The 20,460-nt window shown below is 38.0% G+C and overlaps 1 protein-coding gene across 39 annotated transcripts in view; it reads left to right on the top strand.

The window, feature by feature from the left end:
- Window positions 1-20,460, top strand: part of Nrcam (neuronal cell adhesion molecule) — a 509,489-nt gene that overhangs the window by 458,261 nt on the left and 30,768 nt on the right. For 37 of the 39 annotated variants that reach the window (XM_060392124.1, XM_060391962.1, XM_060392120.1 and 34 more), the window contains one exon: window positions 233-6,129. In XM_060392124.1, the coding sequence (XP_060248107.1) occupies window positions 233-470 (238 nt within the window). In that variant the 3' untranslated portion in view covers window positions 471-6,129. Of the gene's footprint in view, window positions 1-232; window positions 6,130-20,460 lie in introns of those variants that run through there. The other 2 variants (XR_009594569.1, XM_060392024.1) reach the window with 2 other exon arrangements.

The raw sequence follows: 20,460 nt of genomic DNA, 5'->3' as shown, positions 1-20,460 counted from the left end.
GCACACTCAGAAAGCCATCCACTCTGCTGCAGATCATGAACCAACTATTTCCAATTTCCATTCCAACACCAACCTAGTCACAGGAATCCACCTGGTGGTTAGATTTGGCCGCAGCAGCTCGGGGACTCCATATGCTTTTTCATAATTTGCATGCATGGTCTGTAAAAAGGCACTTTACCTAGATGCCAGTCTTACCAAAATGTCCCCCCCAACACACACTTTTTTTTTCCAGTGATGCAGAAGATCACAAGCCTTTAAAAAAAGGAAGTCGAACACCTTCAGACAGGACTGTGAAAAAAGAAGATAGTGATGACAGCCTTGTTGACTATGGAGAAGGGGTGAATGGTCAATTCAATGAGGATGGCTCCTTTATTGGACAATACAGTGGTAAGAAAGAGAAAGAACCAGCAGAAGGAAATGAAAGCTCAGAGGCTCCTTCTCCTGTCAATGCCATGAACTCCTTTGTTTAAGTCTTGAAGCACAGAGTGTCCCATTTCTCTGGAATGTGTTTCCTCAGTATTTGTCATCCCTCTCATACTATGCACATATGGGTAGAAAGAATGTTTTCTGCTGTATGTGAGTATTATGAGAACAGATCAAGAACATAACTCAATCAAATGATACATTATTATGACCTGGGGTGCAAAGTGCACACTTTTTGTTCAAAGTCGGTTTTCTCAATTTTCTAATTAAAAGAAAAACTGATTAAAAGAAACTGATTAAAAGAACTGATTAAAAGAAAAATACAACATCATCAATAGATCACATTATTCCCTGTGCGGGATACAGTTCAATAAGATGCATGAAACATGCTACATAGAGGACACCCCTGTGTATATGATTGCGACGTGGTGGGTACTTTGTTGACACTCTTCAGCTGAACCCTAAATATGAATTCCGTTGTCATTGTGGAGAGTGTTACTGTAGTGTTCTCTAGAGCTTCAGTGTCTCTGTGGACGTTGTTGTGGAACTCGTGACTATGTCTAGCTGTTGTTAGTCTTTTGGGGAGACTGTTTAGGAACAGTATGTACAGTATATACTTGCTACATGAGTTAGTCATGACAGCTGCCTCTGCTAATGCTCACTGAGACTCTGGCACCTGTTCTTTGCTCCTGTTACTTCCTAGGCTTCTTGACTTCCGGTGTTGCAGCAGCAGGTTTCTGCTTCTTACACTGTCTCTGTGGTCAGTCCTTTGGGGGCATAAACATTGTGTATTGTGACACCTTCTGGCATTTGTGCCATACTGAAAAAGTTGAAGACAAAGCTCTCAAGTGAAATTTCAAATTTTAGTCCAGAAAATGCAGGGCAAGACACACGCAGTGCCTTCAGATAATAAGTATTCCCTGACTCCTGCACTATGTATTGGGTGGTTTGGGCAGCTCCATCGTGTGCCACTGTTGTTGTTGGAGACAACTCTTCAAAGACAGAGATAATTATCACCAAAATGCTGAAAATTGTGAAAATAAAAGCATGTTTATCTGAAGGGGCTTTCCCTTTTAAGCATCAAGCACAAACCTTTGTCATTGGCTGGAGTCAATGCCATTGGGTAATTTTGTGGTCTTTTGTGGTTTCTAGTCAAACAAGTCATACTGAAAAAGAAAAATGCTATGGTTGGAACTGGATAGAAAAAGAAATGATTGCAGAAGTAAAAGCATACAACAGCATGCCAATAGCACTAAATTATTCACTATGTGTATCCAAATTACAACTCATCTGAGAAGTCTGACAAGCGCTTACTTAAGCCAGCAGTTAAAGGGATTACACCTACAGTCTAAGGAATAAATACATATGTCCTATCATAGCCGTAGACAATGTGTATGAAATGGCTTACCTTCTGTTTAAAAATCTATGACAACCTATGGTTGAAGGAATGCTCAATTTCATTTGCCAATAAATTGGTTTCTCATAACTTGCATCAAGTTTAATTTTAAGTAAAGCTTTTTATATGTAGATATTCTGTTGAATTTGTAAATATACTTAAAGTGTAGAAGCTATATGCTTATAGGTGTTACGTGCAAATAAATATGCAAGCAATGTTTATGTTCTGCTGTGAGAAGTAAGCTCATTAACTAATGCAGTGTGTGGGAGCAGAAAACATCCAAATTCCTTCTGTGATTTTTTTTCACCCTTCTTTTTGCTGTGAAACTGAAATAGTAAACTTTTTTACCCATTGTTTCAACCTGTTTCTGGCTGGAATCCTTAGTGTTTTGCAGGATTTGTCACCTGGCATCTTTGATGTATACAGGTAAAGCTTGTTTTAAAGTGATCACCAAATGAGGTGACTCTAAATATTCTCATGCCTTCATATTTACTCTCCACAAACCAGTCTATCTATTGGAAATATGAAATAATAAGACAGGCTTGCTTTGCCATCAGAAAGCACAAAGACAAAAGTTTTATTTTTTTTCAATTTGTCAAAGTTTTCAGAGAAAAATAAATTAATGTGCAGTTTCTGCTTGTCCACAGTCACGGATGCTAAATTTCTCTGTGCATGAAGAAGTCATTTCTGTAGATTACTACACATTTTGCACTAAAAATTAAAAATTAAATGCTCTTAAAGTCCCTCCCTCTTTTGTACTTGATCATGTTCTAAGTGAAGCATGAATGTCCAGGTGTAATGATCTGTGTGGCAGGGCAGGAACATGCCACTTGATTTCCATCCAAAAGTTACTATTAAACAGTCATGATCTATTGAGTTTTAGCTTCTTCAAACCTGTACTTCCAAAGATTTTGAAGAAATTTTGACTTTTTGATTCATTTTTAAAAGTCTTGGGACATCACAAAACTAAACAGATATTACTAAGATAACACAATCAAGAACATTTTAATGAAAGGTTAGGGACTAGCTAAGCAGGAAGGGATAACACCAGTCTTTTGAAAACAGAAGAAATCAAGTTCTGTGGTTTTTTTCTACAAAAAAAGCTCAATTGCCCCATCTGTGATGACTAGTCCATTCCACCATCACAGACCTTCTCCCTCCTCAGCCACCGTCAGTTTGTATTTCTTAACATGGCTGCTTGATGAGGGAGTTTGAATACTTATACATGTTACAAATACATCATTCACTTCCTTCTCTTCACTTTCTTTCTTCTGTCCCCAAGCTGTATAACTATGTATAACAGCCCAAGGCACACAAGTATCCACATCCTGTCAGCTGCCCCTGGTCCCAGCACTACACCCACGAGACCTACCTGCCTTGCCTTCTCAGATTTAACTAACATGTTATAAAAGTGAACTGAAGATGCCAGCAGAGCTCAGTATTCCTCCCATAGATGGTGTGTTGGCTGCTCGCTGGGACCCTCTTTTCTTCCTCCTCACAATGGGCCAGAGTAACAAACCTCAGCCTCACTCTACATCATGGCATGGCTCTGTGACAACATAATCGTGACCTCAAAAAGATTTGTTATCTATAAACTGTCTTGTTTAGTTGGGTTTAATGGCTTTTGAGGTGAGGGGAGTCTAGGAACTCAGATTCTCACCCACAGAATGAATCTCTCCCACTTGAGACATTTCTGCAGTTGACCAACAGAGGGCACATGTGTTTTATTCTGCACAGAAAAAAACATGCCTTCTCTCTTTGCATAATTAAACGGTAACCTGGTGATGTAGAAAATGATCACCTTCTCCCCCTAGGGAAATGGGATTGCATCGCTTCCTAGTTAGTTCACAATTTCTGGAATGTAAGCGTGAGGTATGTGAGCCTTTTGCATAGTTTCTTTCTTGATTGGGTCTAGGTGGGTCAGAGAAAGAGTTGCCTGCAGCCCACTGGCCATATTTGTCAGGGATATGTGTTTGTATGATGATAAGGGAAGGGAGTCCTTAAAATGGCTTCATCTCCTTTCTTTCAGGATACTATTTTTGTCTGCCACCAATCGCTTGATATTTTGTTATTGAACAGAACATACACAAAAGTAGTTTAAATACCACTCACAGCTCATATGATTTACTTACGAGAAGGAGAAGGAAAAGCAGAGACCATGATTGCAGTATTTGTACTGAACAAATACTCAATGGGGTGCAAAGATCAGTGGCCCAGAGAGAAGTAAGGATCATATTCCAGCTCCACCATCATATAGCTGTGTGACCCTGAAGGAATACCTCCTCTCACCATTCCACACCTGTTTGCTCAGTGAGACAATGATGGGGCCGATAGCATCTAATATGCCTTTCTACTTTAATCCTGTGGGTCCTAACAATGGAACAAAATAATCTGAGCACTTGCTTAAAGCCAGGAAGAAACATAAACAAAACCAGGTGTGAATCCTGCTCCCATGGGGCCTGGAGCCTAGTGTATGCAGACAGGTATAATCAGATGACTGCCAGGATGGGCACAAATCCTTATTTAATGTGAGAGGTTGAAAGGGAAATCATGAACAAATGATAGTTCTATCCTGCTTGGACATGGTGGTCAGGAAAGTGGCCCCAAGGAAAGAAATGTGAGCTGAAAGGTGAAAGGAAAAACAATAGAAAAGCAAGGGGATAAAGCTGGCAACAGCAAGGCCCTCTTTGGAAGACCAGTTAACAGGAGCTGGTTGTCACTGCAAAGCAGGAGAGCTGTGTTGAGGTGAAAGATCATTGCAAGAATGAAAGCAGGGTGTTTTTACCTGGGTCTGGATGCCTCCTCCCTGACAGATGCCACCCCTCAGTCATCCATGCCCCTGATTTTCTGGCTATCTACTGACATTCAAATAGTTCAAGTGTCTCAGAAACAAACAGAGTTTTGCATTAGTCTCCATACACCTTCAGTTATCAGCTGTCCTCCACTTCATAGTCAAATGGTTGAAATAATAGCAACAAAATTATATGAGGATAATTTAAAAGCCACCGCTTTTGTTCCTTCTGTGGCTCTAAGTGGGTCCTGTAGACAGTGTCTTTCCTCAGCTCTAAGTGTGTGGCTTATTATCTCAGTGAATGACTTAGCAACAAAGAGAGCTTTTTTTTCATCAGACATTATCAGCTGGATCATTGAAATCACCTATTAAAAGTCCAATGCCTACTCACCCAGGCCCACAAACTCTCTTATTTTCATTATTTGAACTGTGGCTTGACCATCACTAGAAACAGTCCCAGATGATTAATGTGTAGCAAAAGCAGTAACTGATGTTGACAAGCTTATCCTCTAGTCAAGGAACCGTATTTTAAATAGATTCTTCAAGACAGCCCAAGGGTGGATCTCAAATTCTCTTATATTCCCCACATAAAATGAGTCTAGAGAGAACAGGCCCTCATATATTTCTGGTAGAAATATAAAATGGTACAGCCACATTGAAAAATAATTTAGAAATTTCTGTAAATATTGAACATAAATTTACTGAGACCCATAAGTCTAAACTCAAAAAAAAAATGAAAACCTCCAGCTAGCCACAGACTTGCACATATGTGTTCAGAAAACATCAATCACAACAGCTAGAAAATGACCCCAGTGGCCATGAGCAGATGAACAGCTTAACAAAATGAGTATATCATATGAATACATGGTATAGCTAGCTACACAGTCAGAGGAAATACTTCTTGGCAAGTTATATAAAGGATTGATGTATACAAAAATGTGAAGGCTCCCCCAAAACATCAAATTTTAAAAATCAGGCACAAAGTCTACTGTTCTAATTTACTTGAAATGTAAAAAAAAAAAAAAAAGGCACACCAGTGAAAACCTGAGGTAGATTGATGTCTGGGGCTGAAGGATATGGAGGCAAGGATTGACTTCAAATTAGTGTGAGAGTGCTTCCTAAAGTACTATAAATTTTTAAGTTTTATAGTCAAAAGAAGTGAATTATGGTATCAGGTGCCATCTTAGTAAAGCTTATATTTGTCTGAAGGGTGAATAGAGTTATGTACAAATGATGTTTGGGATGAGTACAGCCCCACACCATGGACACATCATCTCCTGTTTCCTCAAGGATGCTGCAAAGCCATCAACTCCAGGTGTCCCCTAGAATAGCACCATCACTTGTTAGAATCACATTGTTGGCCTGCCTCATTTGGAGGAATAGAAATGAATTAGCTTCGACATTAAAGGAACTTCATAACGGAAAAAAAAATTTCAAATACTTCAAATGCTTATAATAGATGAGTGGCTAGACAAATTTTAAAAATGTGTGCCACTTTTAGACCATGAATCAATCAACAGTAAGTACGAACTCTTGGTACAAGTGTCTTATGCCACTGAGAGGAGCCAAACACAGGGGTTTTATTCATATGAAAAACTGGAGCAGGTAGAACTACCCTACAAGGAAAGAAAGCAAATGTGTGACTTTGAGGACTAGAGTTTGCAGAGGGATTTAGCTCTGAGAGGCAGAGAGAACATACAGAGATTATGGAAGACGTCCATATTGCGATTGTGAGAATAGCTATAGGAGTATTCATTCATCAGGACACAAAACTTAAAGTCAATGTGCTTTGTTATATATGTTGTATACCAATAAACTTGGTTTTAAAATGAAAATAAACTGGACACAAGTGACTACTCCCCTTCTCTTTCTTTCTTTGGTCTGCTTACCCCAAAATGGGGCTGGGTGGGGGTAGGTTCCTGATTTTGCCTTGGCTTCATGTGAGGGACCCTGCCTGCCTTTTGAGAAGTCTGTAGTGGCCTTCTTCCCCATATCTACTTAGTTGTGTGTGGTATTGTAGGTCAGGCCAAGTCTCAAGGACTCAAATGAGGTAGAATTTGAGAACCCATATATGGACAACAACTAAATCTAAGATCTACAAGCCCATCTTAGAAATGAAGTAATATTTGATTTCCATTCATGCAATTGTTACATTTGTGTTCCCAAGTCAACTTCCAACTCACTCTCCAAGATCCCTGTCTGACCAGAGTCACTCTCAGTCCACTCTTTACACTGGGGTGTGAGCAACTTATCCTGACATAGAAGAGCCTCCTCAGTTCTGGCTCTGCAACAAGACACCTTTGGAGCCTTTCTGAAGTCGGACTTTTTATCACCATCCTTACCCCAGCCTCTACCCCCCTACCCTACCCTACCATCCTCCATCTCCCTCCCTCCTCATCTCTCTGTCTGTCTCTCTGCCTCACTCTGTCTCTCTGCTTTATCTGTCTCTCCTCCCTCCCCTCTTTCTCGCTCTGTCCCGGTTTGTTTGTTTGCCATGCAAAGGCATAGAGAGAATGACATCATCTGCAAACTAAGAAAAGAGCCCTTGCTGGGAACAACTGGCTAGCCCCTTAATCTGGCACTTCCAGCCTTCAAAAAAGAATTGCACCCTGAGAAAACAGGTGTTTGTGGTTTAAAACCTCCCACGTGGAACCAGTTGCTTGGCCTGTTTTTTTTTCTCCATTTTTTTTTTTATGTTTTAAATATTAGTCACAGTTTGTTAACTTTGTATCCCTGCTGTATCCCGCTCCTTCTTTCCCTCCCAATCCCACCCTCCTTCCCTCATCTCCTCCCTGCCCCTTTCCAAGTCCACTGATAGGGGAGGTCCTCCTCCTCTTTCATCTGATACTTGTTTATCATGTGTCTTCAGGACTGGCTGCAAAGTCCTCCTCTGTGGGTTGCTCCTCCATGGGAAGTGGGGGGGGGGTCAAAGAGCCCACCATTGAGTTCATGTCAGAAACAGTCCCTGTTCCCCTTATTAGGGTACCCATTGGATACTGAGCTACCAAGGGCTACATCTGAGCAGAGGTTCTAGGTTGCATCCATACATGGTCCTTGTTTGGAGAAACAGTCTCATAAAAGACCCCTGTGCCCAGATATATTTGGTCCTTGTGGAACTCTTGTCCTCTCCAGGTCATATTAACTAACCCCCCCCTTTGTTTTTGATTCTCTGCACTCTGCCGAAGGTTTGGTTATGAATCTTAATATCTGTTTTAAGTGTTAGATAGAGTCTTTCAAAGGCCCTCTGTGGTAAGCTCCTGTCCTGTTACTTGTTTGCTCCTACAATCAATGTCCATCCCATTTGTCTTTTTAAGTGAGGATTGATCATCATACTCTGGGTCCTCTTTCTTGTTTATCTTCTTTAGGTGTACAGTTTTCAGTATGTTTACCTTATCTTATAGGTCTATATAAGTGAGTATATACCATGTGTGTCTTTCTGTTTTTGAGATACCTCACTCAGGATGATAATTTCTAGGTCCCACCATTTGCCTGCAAATTTCATGATTTCCTCATTTTTAATTGCTGAGTAGTATTCCATTGTATAAAAGTACCACAATTTCTGTATCCATTCCTCAACTGAGGGATGTCTGGGTTGTTTCCAGGTTCTAGCTATTACAAATAAAGGTGCTACAAACATGGTTGAGCAAATGTCCTTTTTGTGTACTTGTGTATCTTTTGGATATATGCCTAGGAGGATATAGCTGGATCTTGAGAAAGCACTATTCCTAATTATCTGAGAAAGCTCCAGATTGATTTCCAAAGTGGTTGTACAAGTTTGCATTCCCACCAACAATGGAGGAGGGTTCCCCTTTCTCTACAACCTCTCCATGATGTGTTGTCACTTGAGTTTTTTTATCTAAGTCATTTTGGTGGGTGTCAGGTGAAATCTCAGGGTCTTTTTGATTTGCATCTCTCTGATGGCTAAGGATGTTGAACATTTCTTTAAGTGTTTCTCTGCCATTTTGTATTCCTCTACTGAGAATTCTTTGTTTAGCTCTGTACCCCATTTTTTAATTAGATTGCTCAATTTGCTGCTTTTTTAACTTCTTTAGTTCTTTTTATATTCTGGGTATCAGTCCTCTGTCAGATATAGGGTTGGTGAAGATCCTTTCCCAGTCTGTAGGCTGTCATTTTGTTTTGATGACTATGTCCTTTGCTTTACAGAAGCTTTTCAGTTTCATGAGGTCCCATTTATTGATTGTTTCTCTTAGAGCCTGTGCTGTTGGTGTTCTGTTCAGGAAGTTGTCTCCTGTGCCAATGAATTCCAATGTCTTACCCACTTTTTCTTCTAAGCGATTTAGTATCTGGTTTTATGTTGAGATTTTTGATCCAGTTGGACTTTAGTTTTGTACAGAGTGATAAGTATGGATCTATTTTCATTTTTCTGCATGTAGACATTCAATTGGACCATCACCATTTGTTGAAGATGCTGTCTTTTTTCATTGAATGGTTTTGGCTTCTTTGTCAAAAATCGAGTATTCATAGGTGGGTGGGTTTATTTTTGGGTCTTCTATTCAGTTCCATTGTTCCACCAGTCTGTTTCTATGCCAATACCATGCAGTTTTTATTACTATTGCTCTGTAGTACAGCTTGAGATAGGGGGTGGAGATGTGTAGCGTGATTTGTGAACCCGCCGTGTAACTCTCATCCCACATGATTTCTAACAAACATCAAGACTTGTTTCTGGTGTTTCATTATGGCAGACAAAGAGCACAATCTTTACTAAATTACAATCTTCCACATTTGTTCACAAATGCAAACAGCCTTGGAGTGTGTTTGCCTGCTTCATATTTTCAGCATTCTGTCCCTTTTATTTAACATGAAATTGCTCTGGTAGGATGGAGAGGAAGAAGAAAATAGCAAACTTGCCTTCAGTGCCTGTTCAATCTAAAGCACCATGCTAGCCAACGTGTACACCATTTCTATTTCTATTTCATTCTTTTACCAGCCTGTGACAATACCACTTTTCTTCCTAAAGATCACACAGCTGTAGAAGAGGTCTATCTCATGAATTCAGTTGTTTCTGACCCCACAGTACAAGTTCTTTCTTGCTTTAAGTTGTTCATTATGAAATCTAAGCTACACAAAGTAAAAGTATGATGTTAAAAACGAAGAGGTTAGGCCTACATGTCTGTCTGATTGTGAAATAATATTGTTTCAAACTGAAAGTCCTCTGTGTCTAAAGGCCAATAGTCTCTCAGTCCTAACTCTATCTAAGACAAGACAGGACCATATATGCATAAATGGGTTTGGAAGACTGCTAGAGCTCACTAGCAGAGTCAAACAGTTCTTGAGTTGGGAGTGAGGACTGAAAGAAAATTAATAAACCAACACACTATATATGGGATCTGTCTGGAAGGGTTTCCCATAGAAAACTAGTCACCTGGGTTTATTCCAATAATCCCTTTTTAAATCAGAGCAATAGCACCTCAGTACAATGAATGGGTTCATGGAGAAGTCAAACTTCTTTACCACCTGTCTGTGTGATCCTCACACACACACAAAAAGGTGAGAACTTGCAAGACATCTCACTTGCTGTCTCAAACAAAAGGAGCTAGACTTGGCAAAACATCGCGCTTATCACTGACTCCAGGTGAAGGCCAAGGTGAAAACATGTCTTTCCACTGAGGCTCAAACAGAAAAATGTTATCTAGTGCAGTAGAGCACACAAATGCTTTTCCAACAAAAGAACAGAAACACAAAGAACAGGGTTGTAAACTAAATCACATACCTGTCGCTTGTTTAACTACATTGAGTGGAAAACAGAAAACTGATATCTCATGCCATAGAGCACACAAACCTGTTTCCAACCTAAGCACAGAAATGCAAAGCACAGTGTTGTAAACTAAATCACATATGTGTCGCCTGCTTAACTAGGTTGAGTGGAAAACAGAAAAATGATATCTAGTGCAGTAGAGCACACAAACACTTTTCCAACAAAAGAACAGAAACGCAAAGAACAGGGTTGTAAAGTAAATCACATACACGTCGCTTGTTTAACTAAATTGAGTGGAAAATAGAAAACTGATATCTCATGCAGTAGAGCACACAAACCTGATTAAGCACAGAAATGAAAAGCACAGTGTTGTAAACTAAACCCCATATTTGTCACCTGCTTAACTAGGTTGAGTGGAAAACAGAAAAATGATATCAAGTGCAGTAGAGCACACAAACCCGTTTCCAACGAAAGGACAGAAGCACAAAAGCACAAAACTTTACACTAAATCACATAAGTGATGCCTGCTAAACTAGGTTGAATGGGAAACAGAAAACTGATAACTCGCAAAGTAGAGAAGAGCACATAAACGCGTCTCCAACGGAAAAACAGAAAACCTAAGTACAGTGTTGTAAAATAAAACACATACATGTCGCTTGCTTAACTAGGTTGAGTGGAAAACAGAAAAGTGATACCTAGTGTAGTAGAGCACATCAACCCGTTTCCAACAAAAGGACAGAAACGCAAAGCACAGGGTTGTAAACTGAATCACGTACTTGTTGCCTGATAAACTAGGTTAAGTGGAAACAGAAAACGGATATCTCACAAAGTAGAGAGAGCACATAAACGTGTCTCCAATGGAAGAACAGAAAAGATAATTACAGTACTGTAAACTAAAACAAATACGTGTTGCTTGCTCAACTAGGTTGAGTGACAAAACAGAAAAATGATATCTAGTGAAGTAGAGCACACAAACCCATTTCCAATGAAAGAACAGAAACACAAAACACAACATTTTACACTAAATCACGAAAGTGTTGCCTGCTAAACTACATTGAGTGGAAAACAGAAAACCGATACCTAGTGTAGTAAAGCATATCAACCCGTTTCCAACAAAAGGACAGAAACACAAAGCACAGGGTTATAAACTAAATCACATACGTTTTGTTTGCTTAACTAGATTGAGTGGAAAACAGAAAACTGATATCTCATGCAGTAGAGCACACAAATTGGTTTCCAACATAAGCACAGAAACGCAAAGCACAGTCTTGTAAACTAAATCACATATGTGTCGCCTGCTTAACTAGGTTGAGTGGAAAACAGTAAAATGATATCTAGTGCAGTAGAGCACACAAACGCTTTTCCAACAAAGGAACAGAAATGTGAAGAACAGGGTTGTAAACTAAATCACATACCTGTCGCTTGTTTAACTATGTTGGGTGGAAAACAGAGAAGTGATATCTAGTGCAGTAGAGCACACAAACTCTTTTCCAACAAAAGAAAAGAAACACAAACCACAGGGTTGTAAACTGAGTCACGTACATGTCGCCTGCTTTACTAGGTTGAGTGGAAAACAGAAAACTGATATCTTGCAAAGTAGAGAAGAGCACATAAATGTGTCTCCAATGGAAAAACAGAAAACCTAAGTACAGTGTTGTAAACTAAAACACATAAGTGACGCTTGCTAAACTAGATTGAGTGGAAAACAGAAAAATGATATCTAGTGTAGTAGAGCACACAAACCCATTTCCAATGAAAAAACAGAAACCCAAAGCACAACATTTTAAACTAAATCACATAAGGGTCGCCCGCTAAACTAGGTTGAGTCAAACAGAAAACTGATATCTCACAAAGTAGAGAAGAGCACATAAACACGACTTCAACAGAAAAACAGAAAAGCTAATTATAGTACTGTAAACTAAAACAAATACGTGTCTCTTGCTTAACTAATTGAGTGGAAAACAGAAAACTGATACCTAGTGTAGTAGAGCATATCAACCTGTTTCCAACAAAAGAACAGAAACGCAAAGAACAGGGTTGTAAACTAAATCACATACCTATCACTTGTTTAACTACGTTGAGTGGAAAACAGAAAACTAATATCTCATGCAGGAGAGCACACAAACCCGTTTCCAACATAAGCACAGAAATGCAAAGCAAAGGGTTGTAAACTAAGTCACATATGTGTCTCCTGCTTAACTAGGTTGAGTGAAAAGCAGAAAAATGACATCGAGTGCAGTAGAGCACCCAAACGTTTTTCCAACAAAAGAACAGAAACGCAAAAAACAGGGTTGTGAACTAAATCACATTGCTGTCACTTATTTAACTAGGTTGAGTGGAAAACAGAAAACAGATATCTCATGCAGTAGAGCACACAAACACTTTTCCAACAAAAGATCAGAAACACAAAGCACAGGGTTGTAAACTAAATCACATATTTGTCACCTCCTTAACTAGGTTGAGTGGAAAACAAAAAACTGATATCTCACAAAGTAGAGATGAGCACATAAATGTGTCTCCAACAGAAAAACTAAGTACGGTGTTGTAAAATAAAACACATACGTGTCGCTTGCTTAATTATGTTGAGTGGAAAACAGAAAAATGCTATCTACTGCAGTAGAGCACACAAACCCATTTCCAACAAAAGAACAGAAACACAAAGCACAACATTTTAAACTAAACCACATAATTGTCGCCTGCTAAACTAGGTTGAGTAGAAAAAAGAAAACTGATATCACATGCAGTAGAGCACACAAACCCGTTTCCAAGATAAGCACAGAAACTCAAAGCACAGTGTTGTAAACTAAATCTCATATGTGTCACCTGATTACCTAGGTTGAGTGGAAAACAGAAAAATGATATCTAGTGCAGTAGAGCACACAAACCCGTTTCCAACAAAAGAACAGAAACACAAAGCACACGGTTATAAACGAAATCACATATGTGTCGCTTGTTTAACTAGATTGAGTGGAAAACAGAAAACTGATATCTCATGCAGTAGAGCACACAAATTGGTTTCCAACATAAGCATAGAAATGCAAAGCACAGTGTTGTATACTAAATCACATATGTGTCGCCTGCTTAACTAGATTGAGCGGAAAACAGAAAAATGATATCGAGTGCAGTAGAGCACACAAACATTTTTCCAACAAAAGAAAAGAAATGCAAAAAACAGGGTTGTAAATTGAATCACATACGTGTCGCCTGCTTTACACGGCTGAGTGGAAAAGAGAAAATTGATATCTCGCAAAGTAGAGAAGAGAACATAAATGTGTCTCCAAAGTAAAAACAAAAAACCTAAGTACAATGTTGTAAACTGAAACACATACGCATCACCTAGGTTTAGAAGAAAGCAGAAAAAATGACATCTTGTGTAGAGCACAGAAACCCGTGTTCAACGAAAGAACAGACAAACAAAGTATAGCATTGTAAACTAAAACGCATACGTGTCACCTGATTAACTAAGTTTAGAAGAAAACGAAAAGTGATATCTCACACTGTAGAGCACAGAAACTCGTATTCAATGAAAGAACAGAAAAGCAAAGCACAGCGTTATAAACTAAAACACATACGTGTCACCTGATTAACTACATCAAGGGGAAAATTATAAAATGATATCTGATGGAATAGAGCACAGAAACCCGTTTCCAACGAAAGAACAGAAAGGCAATACACAGCGTTGTAAACTGAAACACATGTGTGTCACCTGATTAACTACGTCAAGTGGAAAACTGTAAACTAATATCTGATGGAGTAGAGTACAGAAACCCATTTCAAAAAAAAGAACCGAAACACAAAGCACAACATTGTAAACTGAAACACATACGTGTCACCTGATTAACTATTTTAAGTGGAAAACTGTAAACTACTATCTGATGGAGTAGAGCACAGAAATCCATTTCCAACGAAAGAACAGAAAGTTTTAAACTGAAACACATATGTGTCGCCTGAATAACTAGGTTTAGAAGAAAATCGAAAAGTGATATCTCATACTGTAGAGCCAAGACCCGTTTTCAACAAAAGAACAGAAACGTAAAGCACACCATTCTAAACTAAAAATAATATGTGTCACCTGATTAACTATGTCAAGTGAAAAACTTTAGACTGATATTCATGCAATAGAGCACAGAAACCTGTTTCCAACGAAAGAAGAGAAAAACTAAGCAAAGCTTTCTAAACTAAAACACATATTTGTCACCTGCTTAAATATGTTGAGTGTAAAACAGAAAACTGAATCTTGTGCAATAGAGCATAGAAACATGTTTCCAACGAAAGAACAGAAACTCAAAGCACAGTGTTGTAAACTAAATCACATTTGTGTTGCCTGTTTAACTACATTTACAGGAAACCTGAAAAGTGATATCCCGCACTGTAGAGTACAGAATCCCATTTGCAACGAAAGAACAGAAACGCTAAGCACAGCATTGTAAACTAAGTAACATACATGTTGCCTGCTTAAATATGTTGAGTGGAAAACAGAAAACTGTTATCGAGCAAATTAGAGAGGAACACAGGAACCCGTTTCCAACAAAAGAACAGAAATGCAAAGCAAAGCCTTGTAAACTAATACAAATACGTGTCTCCTGCTTAAATAAGATGAGTGGAAAACAGAAACCTGATATCTTGTACAGTAGAGTCCAGAAACCTGTTTCCAATGAAAGAACAGAAACGCTAAGCACAGCATTGTAAAATAAATAACATATGTGTCGCCTGATTAAATATGTTGAGTGTAAAACAGAAAACTGAATCTTGTGCAATAGAGCATAGAAACCCGTTTCCAATGAAAGAATAGAAACACAAAGCACAGTGTTGTAAACTAAATCACATTTGTGTCGCCTGTTTAACTACGTTTACAGGAAAACTGAAAATTGATATCTGACACAGTAGAGCACAGACACCTGTTTCCAAAGAAGGAACAGAAACGCAAAGCACAGCATTGTAAACTAATTCACATATGTGTCGCCCGCTCAAATAGGATAACAGAAAAACTGAAAAGTGATATCTCATACTATTTAGCACAGAAACCTGTTTCCAACCAGAGAACAGAAACGCTAACTAAAACGTTGTAAACTAAAACACATACGTGTCACCTGCTTAAATGTTGAGTGTAAAACAGAAAACTCAATCTTGTGCAATAGAGTATAGAAACACATTTCCAACAAAAGAAGAGAAACTCAAACACAGTGTTGTAAACTAAATCACATTCGTGTAGTCTGTTTAACTATGTTTACAGGAAAACTGAAAAGTGATATCTCGCACTATTTAGCACAGAAATCTTTTTCCAATGAAAGAACAGAAATGCTAAGCACAGGATTGTAAACTAAAACACATACGTGTCCCCTGATTAAACAAGTTGAATGGAAAACATAAAACTTATATCTCATGCACTAGAGCACAGAAACCCTTATCCAACAAAAGAACAGAAAAGCAAAACACAGTGTTGTAAACTAAATCACATTCGTGTCGCCTGTTTAAATACGTTTACAGGAAAACTGAAAAGTGATATCTCGCACTGTAGAGCACAGAAACCCTTTTCCAATGAAAAAACAGAAACGCAAAGCACAGTTTTGTAAACTAAATCACATTCATGTCGCCTGTTCACCTACGTTTAAAGGAAAACTGAAAAGTGATATCTTGTACTGTAGAGCACAGAAACCCCTTTCCAAGGAAAGAACAGAAATGCTAAGCACAGTATTGTAAACTAAAGCACATATGTGTCGCCTAGTTAAACAAGTTGAATGGAAAACTGAAAAGTTATATCTCATGCAGTAGAGCACAGAAACCAGTTTCCATCAAAAGAACAGAAACGCAAAGAACAGTGTTGTAAACTAAAGTACATTCGTATCACCTGTTCAACTAGGTTTACAGGAATACTGAAAAGTGATATCTTGTACTGTAGAGCACAGAAATCCGTTTCCAACGAAAGAACAGAAATGCAAAGCACAGTATTGTAAACTAAAACACATAAGTGTCACCTGATTAAACAAGTTAAATGGAAAACTGAAAAATTATATCTCATGCAGTAGATCAGAGAAACCCATTTCCAATGAAAGAACAGAAATGTAAAGCACAGTGTTGTAAATTAAATCACATTAGTGTCGCCTGTTTAACTACCTTTACAGGAAAACTGAAAAGTGATATCTCACACTGTAGAGCACAGAAACCCTTTTCCAATGAAAAAACAGAAAAGCTAAGCACAGTATTGTAAACTAAAACACATACGTGTCTCCTGATTAAACAAGTTGAATGGAAAACAGAAAACGTATATCTCATGGAGTAGAGCATAGAAACCCATTTCCAAGGAAAGAGCAGAAAGGAAAAGCACAGTGTTGTAAATAAATCACATTCGTGTAGCCTGTTTAAATCCGTTTTCAGGAAAACTGAAAAGTGATATTTCACACTATTTATCACAGAAACCCGTTACCAACAAAGGAACAGAAACGAAAAGCACAGTGTAGTAAACTAAAGTACATTCCTATCACCTGTTCAACTAGGTTTAAAGGAAAACTGAAAAGTGATATCTTGTACTGTAGAGCACAGAAATCTGTTTCCAACGAAAGAACAGAAATGCAAAGCACAGTATTGTAAACTATAACACATACATGTTGCCTGATTAAACAAGTTGAATGGAAAACTGAAAACTTATATCTCATGCAGTAGAGCACAGAAACATGTTTCCATCAAAAGAACAGAAAAGCAAAGCACAGAATTGTAAAACTATAACACATACGTGTTGCCTAATTAAAGAAGTTGAGTGGAAAACAGAAAACTTATATCTCATGCAGTAGAGCACAGAAACCCATTTCCAATGCAAGAAGAGAAACACAAAGCACAGTGTTGTAAACTAAATCACATTTGTATCACCTGTTCAACTAGGTTTACAGGAAAACTAAAAAGTGATATCTTGTACTGTAGAGCACAGAAACCCCTTTCCAAGGAAAGAACAGAAATGCTAAGCACGGCATTTCCAAAGAAAGGACAGAAATACTAAGCACAGTATTGTAAACTAAAACAAATACGTGTTGCCTGATTAAACAAGTTGAATGGAAAACAGAAAACGTATAGCTCATGCAGTAGAGCACAGAAACCCGTTTCCGATGAAAGAACAGAAACGCAAAGCACAGTGTTGTAAACTTAATCACATTTGTGTTGCCTGTTACACTGTTTGCAGGAAAACTGAAAACTGATATCTCATCAGTGTAGAGCACAGAAACCCGTTTCCAAAGAAAGAACAGAAACGCTAAGCACACTGTTGTAAACTAAAACACATAAGTTTCGCCTGATTAAACAAGTTAAATGGAAAACAGAAAACTTATATCTCATGCAGTAGAGCACAGAAACCCTTTTCCAATGAAAGAAGAGAAACGCAAAGCACAGTGCTGTAAACTAAATCACATACATGTCACATGCTTAAATATGTTGAGTACAAAACAGAAAACTGAATCTTGTACAATAGAGCATAGGAACCTGTTATCAACGAAAGAAGAGAAATGCAAAGCACAGTGTTGTAAACTAAATCACATTCATATCACCTGTTCAACTAGGTTTACAAGAAAACTGACAAGTGATATCTTGTACTGTAGAGGACAGAAACCCATTTCCAAGGAAAGAACAGAAACGCTAAGAACAGCATTGTAAACTAAAACACATACCTATTGCATGCTTAAATATGTTGAGTGTAAAACAGAAAACTGAATCTTGTGCAATAAAGCATAGAAACCCGTTTCCAATGAAAGAACAGAAACTCAAAGCACAGTGTTGTAAACTAAATCAAATTCATGTCGCCTGGTTAACTACATTTATAAGAAAACTGAAAAGTGATATCTCACACTGTAGAGCAAAGAAACATGTTTCCAATGAAAGAACAGAAATGCTAAGCACAGTATTGTAAATTAAAACACATACGTGACACCTAATTAAAAAGTTGAATGGAAAACTGAAAACTTATATCACATGCAATAGAGCAGAGAAACCCGTTTCCAATGCAAGAAGAGAAACACAACACATAATGTAATGTTGTAAACTGAATCACATTCTTATCACCTCTTCAACTAGGTTTACAGAAAAACTGAAAAGTGATATCTTGTACTGTAGAGCACACAGTGTTGTAAACTAAATCACATTCATATCACCTGTTCAACTAGGTTTACAAGAAAACTGAAAGTGATATCTTGTACTGTAGAGGACAGAAACCCGTTTCCAAGGAAAGAACAGAAACACTAATCAGCACATTGTAAACTAAAACAAATAAGTGTCCCATGCTTAAATATGTTGAGTGTAAAACAGAAAACTGAATCTTGTGCAGTAGAGAATAGAAACACGTTTCCAACGAAAGAACAGAACCTCAAAGCACAATGTGGTAAACTAAATCACATTTGTGTCTCCTGTTTAACTACGTTTACAGGAAAACTAAAAGTGATATCTCCTACTGTGGAGCATATAATCCCTTTTCCAATGAAAGAACAGAAATGCTAAGCACAGTAATGTAAACAAAAACACATCTGTGTTGCCTGATTAAACAAGTTGAATGAAAACAAAAAACTTATATCTCATGCAGTAGAGCACAGAAACCCTTTTGCAACGAAAGAACAGAAAAGGAAAGGACAGTGTTGTAAACTAAATCAAATTTGTGTCGCTAGTTTAACTAGGTTTACAGGAAAACTGAAAAGTGATATCTTGCACTGTGGAGCACAGAAACACTTTCCCAATGATAGAACAGAAGCGAAAAGCACAGTATTGTAAACAAAATCACATTCCTATCACCTGTTCAACTAGGTTTACAAGAAAACTGAAAAGTGATATATCACACAGTACAGCACAGAAACAAGTTTCCAACGAAAGAACAGAAATGCAAAGCATACCATTGTAAACTAAACACATAAGTGTTGCCCGCTCAATTAGGATAACAGAAAAAATGAAAACTGATAAATCGCACTATACGGCACAGAAACAAGAATCCAACAAGAGAACAGAAACGCAAAGCAAAACGTTGTAAATACAATCACATATGTGTTGCCCAAGCAATTAGGTTTACAGGAAAACTGAAAAGTGATATCTCGCACTGTCGAACACAGAAACAAGGTTTCAACCTAAGAACACAAACCCAATGCATAGCGTAGTATACCCAGTCACATACGTGTTGCCCTCTCTATTAGATATAAAGGAAAACTGAAAAGTAATATCTTGTAGTGTACAGCACAGAAACAACATTTCAACGAAAGAACCTAAAGGCAAACCACAGAGTTGTAAACTAAAATACATGTGTGTCGCCCGCTAAATTAGGAATACAGGAAAACTGAAAAGTGATATCTTGCACTGTACAGCACAGAAAGAACAATTCAACGAAAGAACCTAAAGGAAAATGAAAGTGTTGTAAACTAAAACACATAAGTGTCGCCTGCACAATTAGATTTACAGGAAAACTGAGAAGTGATACCTCACACTCTACAGCACAGAAGTAAGTTTCCATCAAAAGAACAGAAACAGAAAGCACTATGTTGTAAAAAGATTCACATATGTGTCACCCAAATAATTAGGTTTACAGGAAAACTGAAAAGTGATATCTCGCAATGTACAGCACAGAAACAACATTTCAACGAAAGAATAGAAAGCCAAAGCACAGCTTCGTAAAATAAATCACATGTGTGTCGCCAGCTCAATTAGAAATACAGGAAAACTAAAAAGAGATATCTCACACTGTACAGCACAGAAACAATTTTCCAAAGAAAGAACAGAAATGCAAAGCAAAGCATTGTAAACTAATTCACATATGTGTTGCCCACTCAATTAGGGTAACAGGAAAACTGAAAAGTGATATGTCACATTATAGAGCACAGAAACAAGTTTCCAAGAAAAGAACAGAATCGCAAAGCATTACGTTGTAAACTAAATCACATATGAATCGCTTGCTCAATTATGTTTACAGGAAAACTGAAAAGTGATATCTCGCACTGTAGAGCACAGAAACAAGTTTCCAACAAAAGGACAGAACGCAAAGCACAAGGTTGTAAACTAAATCACATGTGTGTCGCCAGCTCAATTAGGAATACAAGAAAACTGAAAAGTGTTATCTCGCACTGTACAGCACAGAAACAAGTTTCCAAAAAAAAAAAAAAAAAAAAAACAGATTCACAA

The sequence above is a fragment of the Meriones unguiculatus genome, chromosome 1 (genome assembly GCF_030254825.1).
Source record: "Meriones unguiculatus strain TT.TT164.6M chromosome 1, Bangor_MerUng_6.1, whole genome shotgun sequence".
Taxonomy (NCBI): Eukaryota; Metazoa; Chordata; class Mammalia; order Rodentia; family Muridae; genus Meriones; species Meriones unguiculatus.
This window is presented reverse-complemented; position numbering and strand designations above follow the sequence as displayed.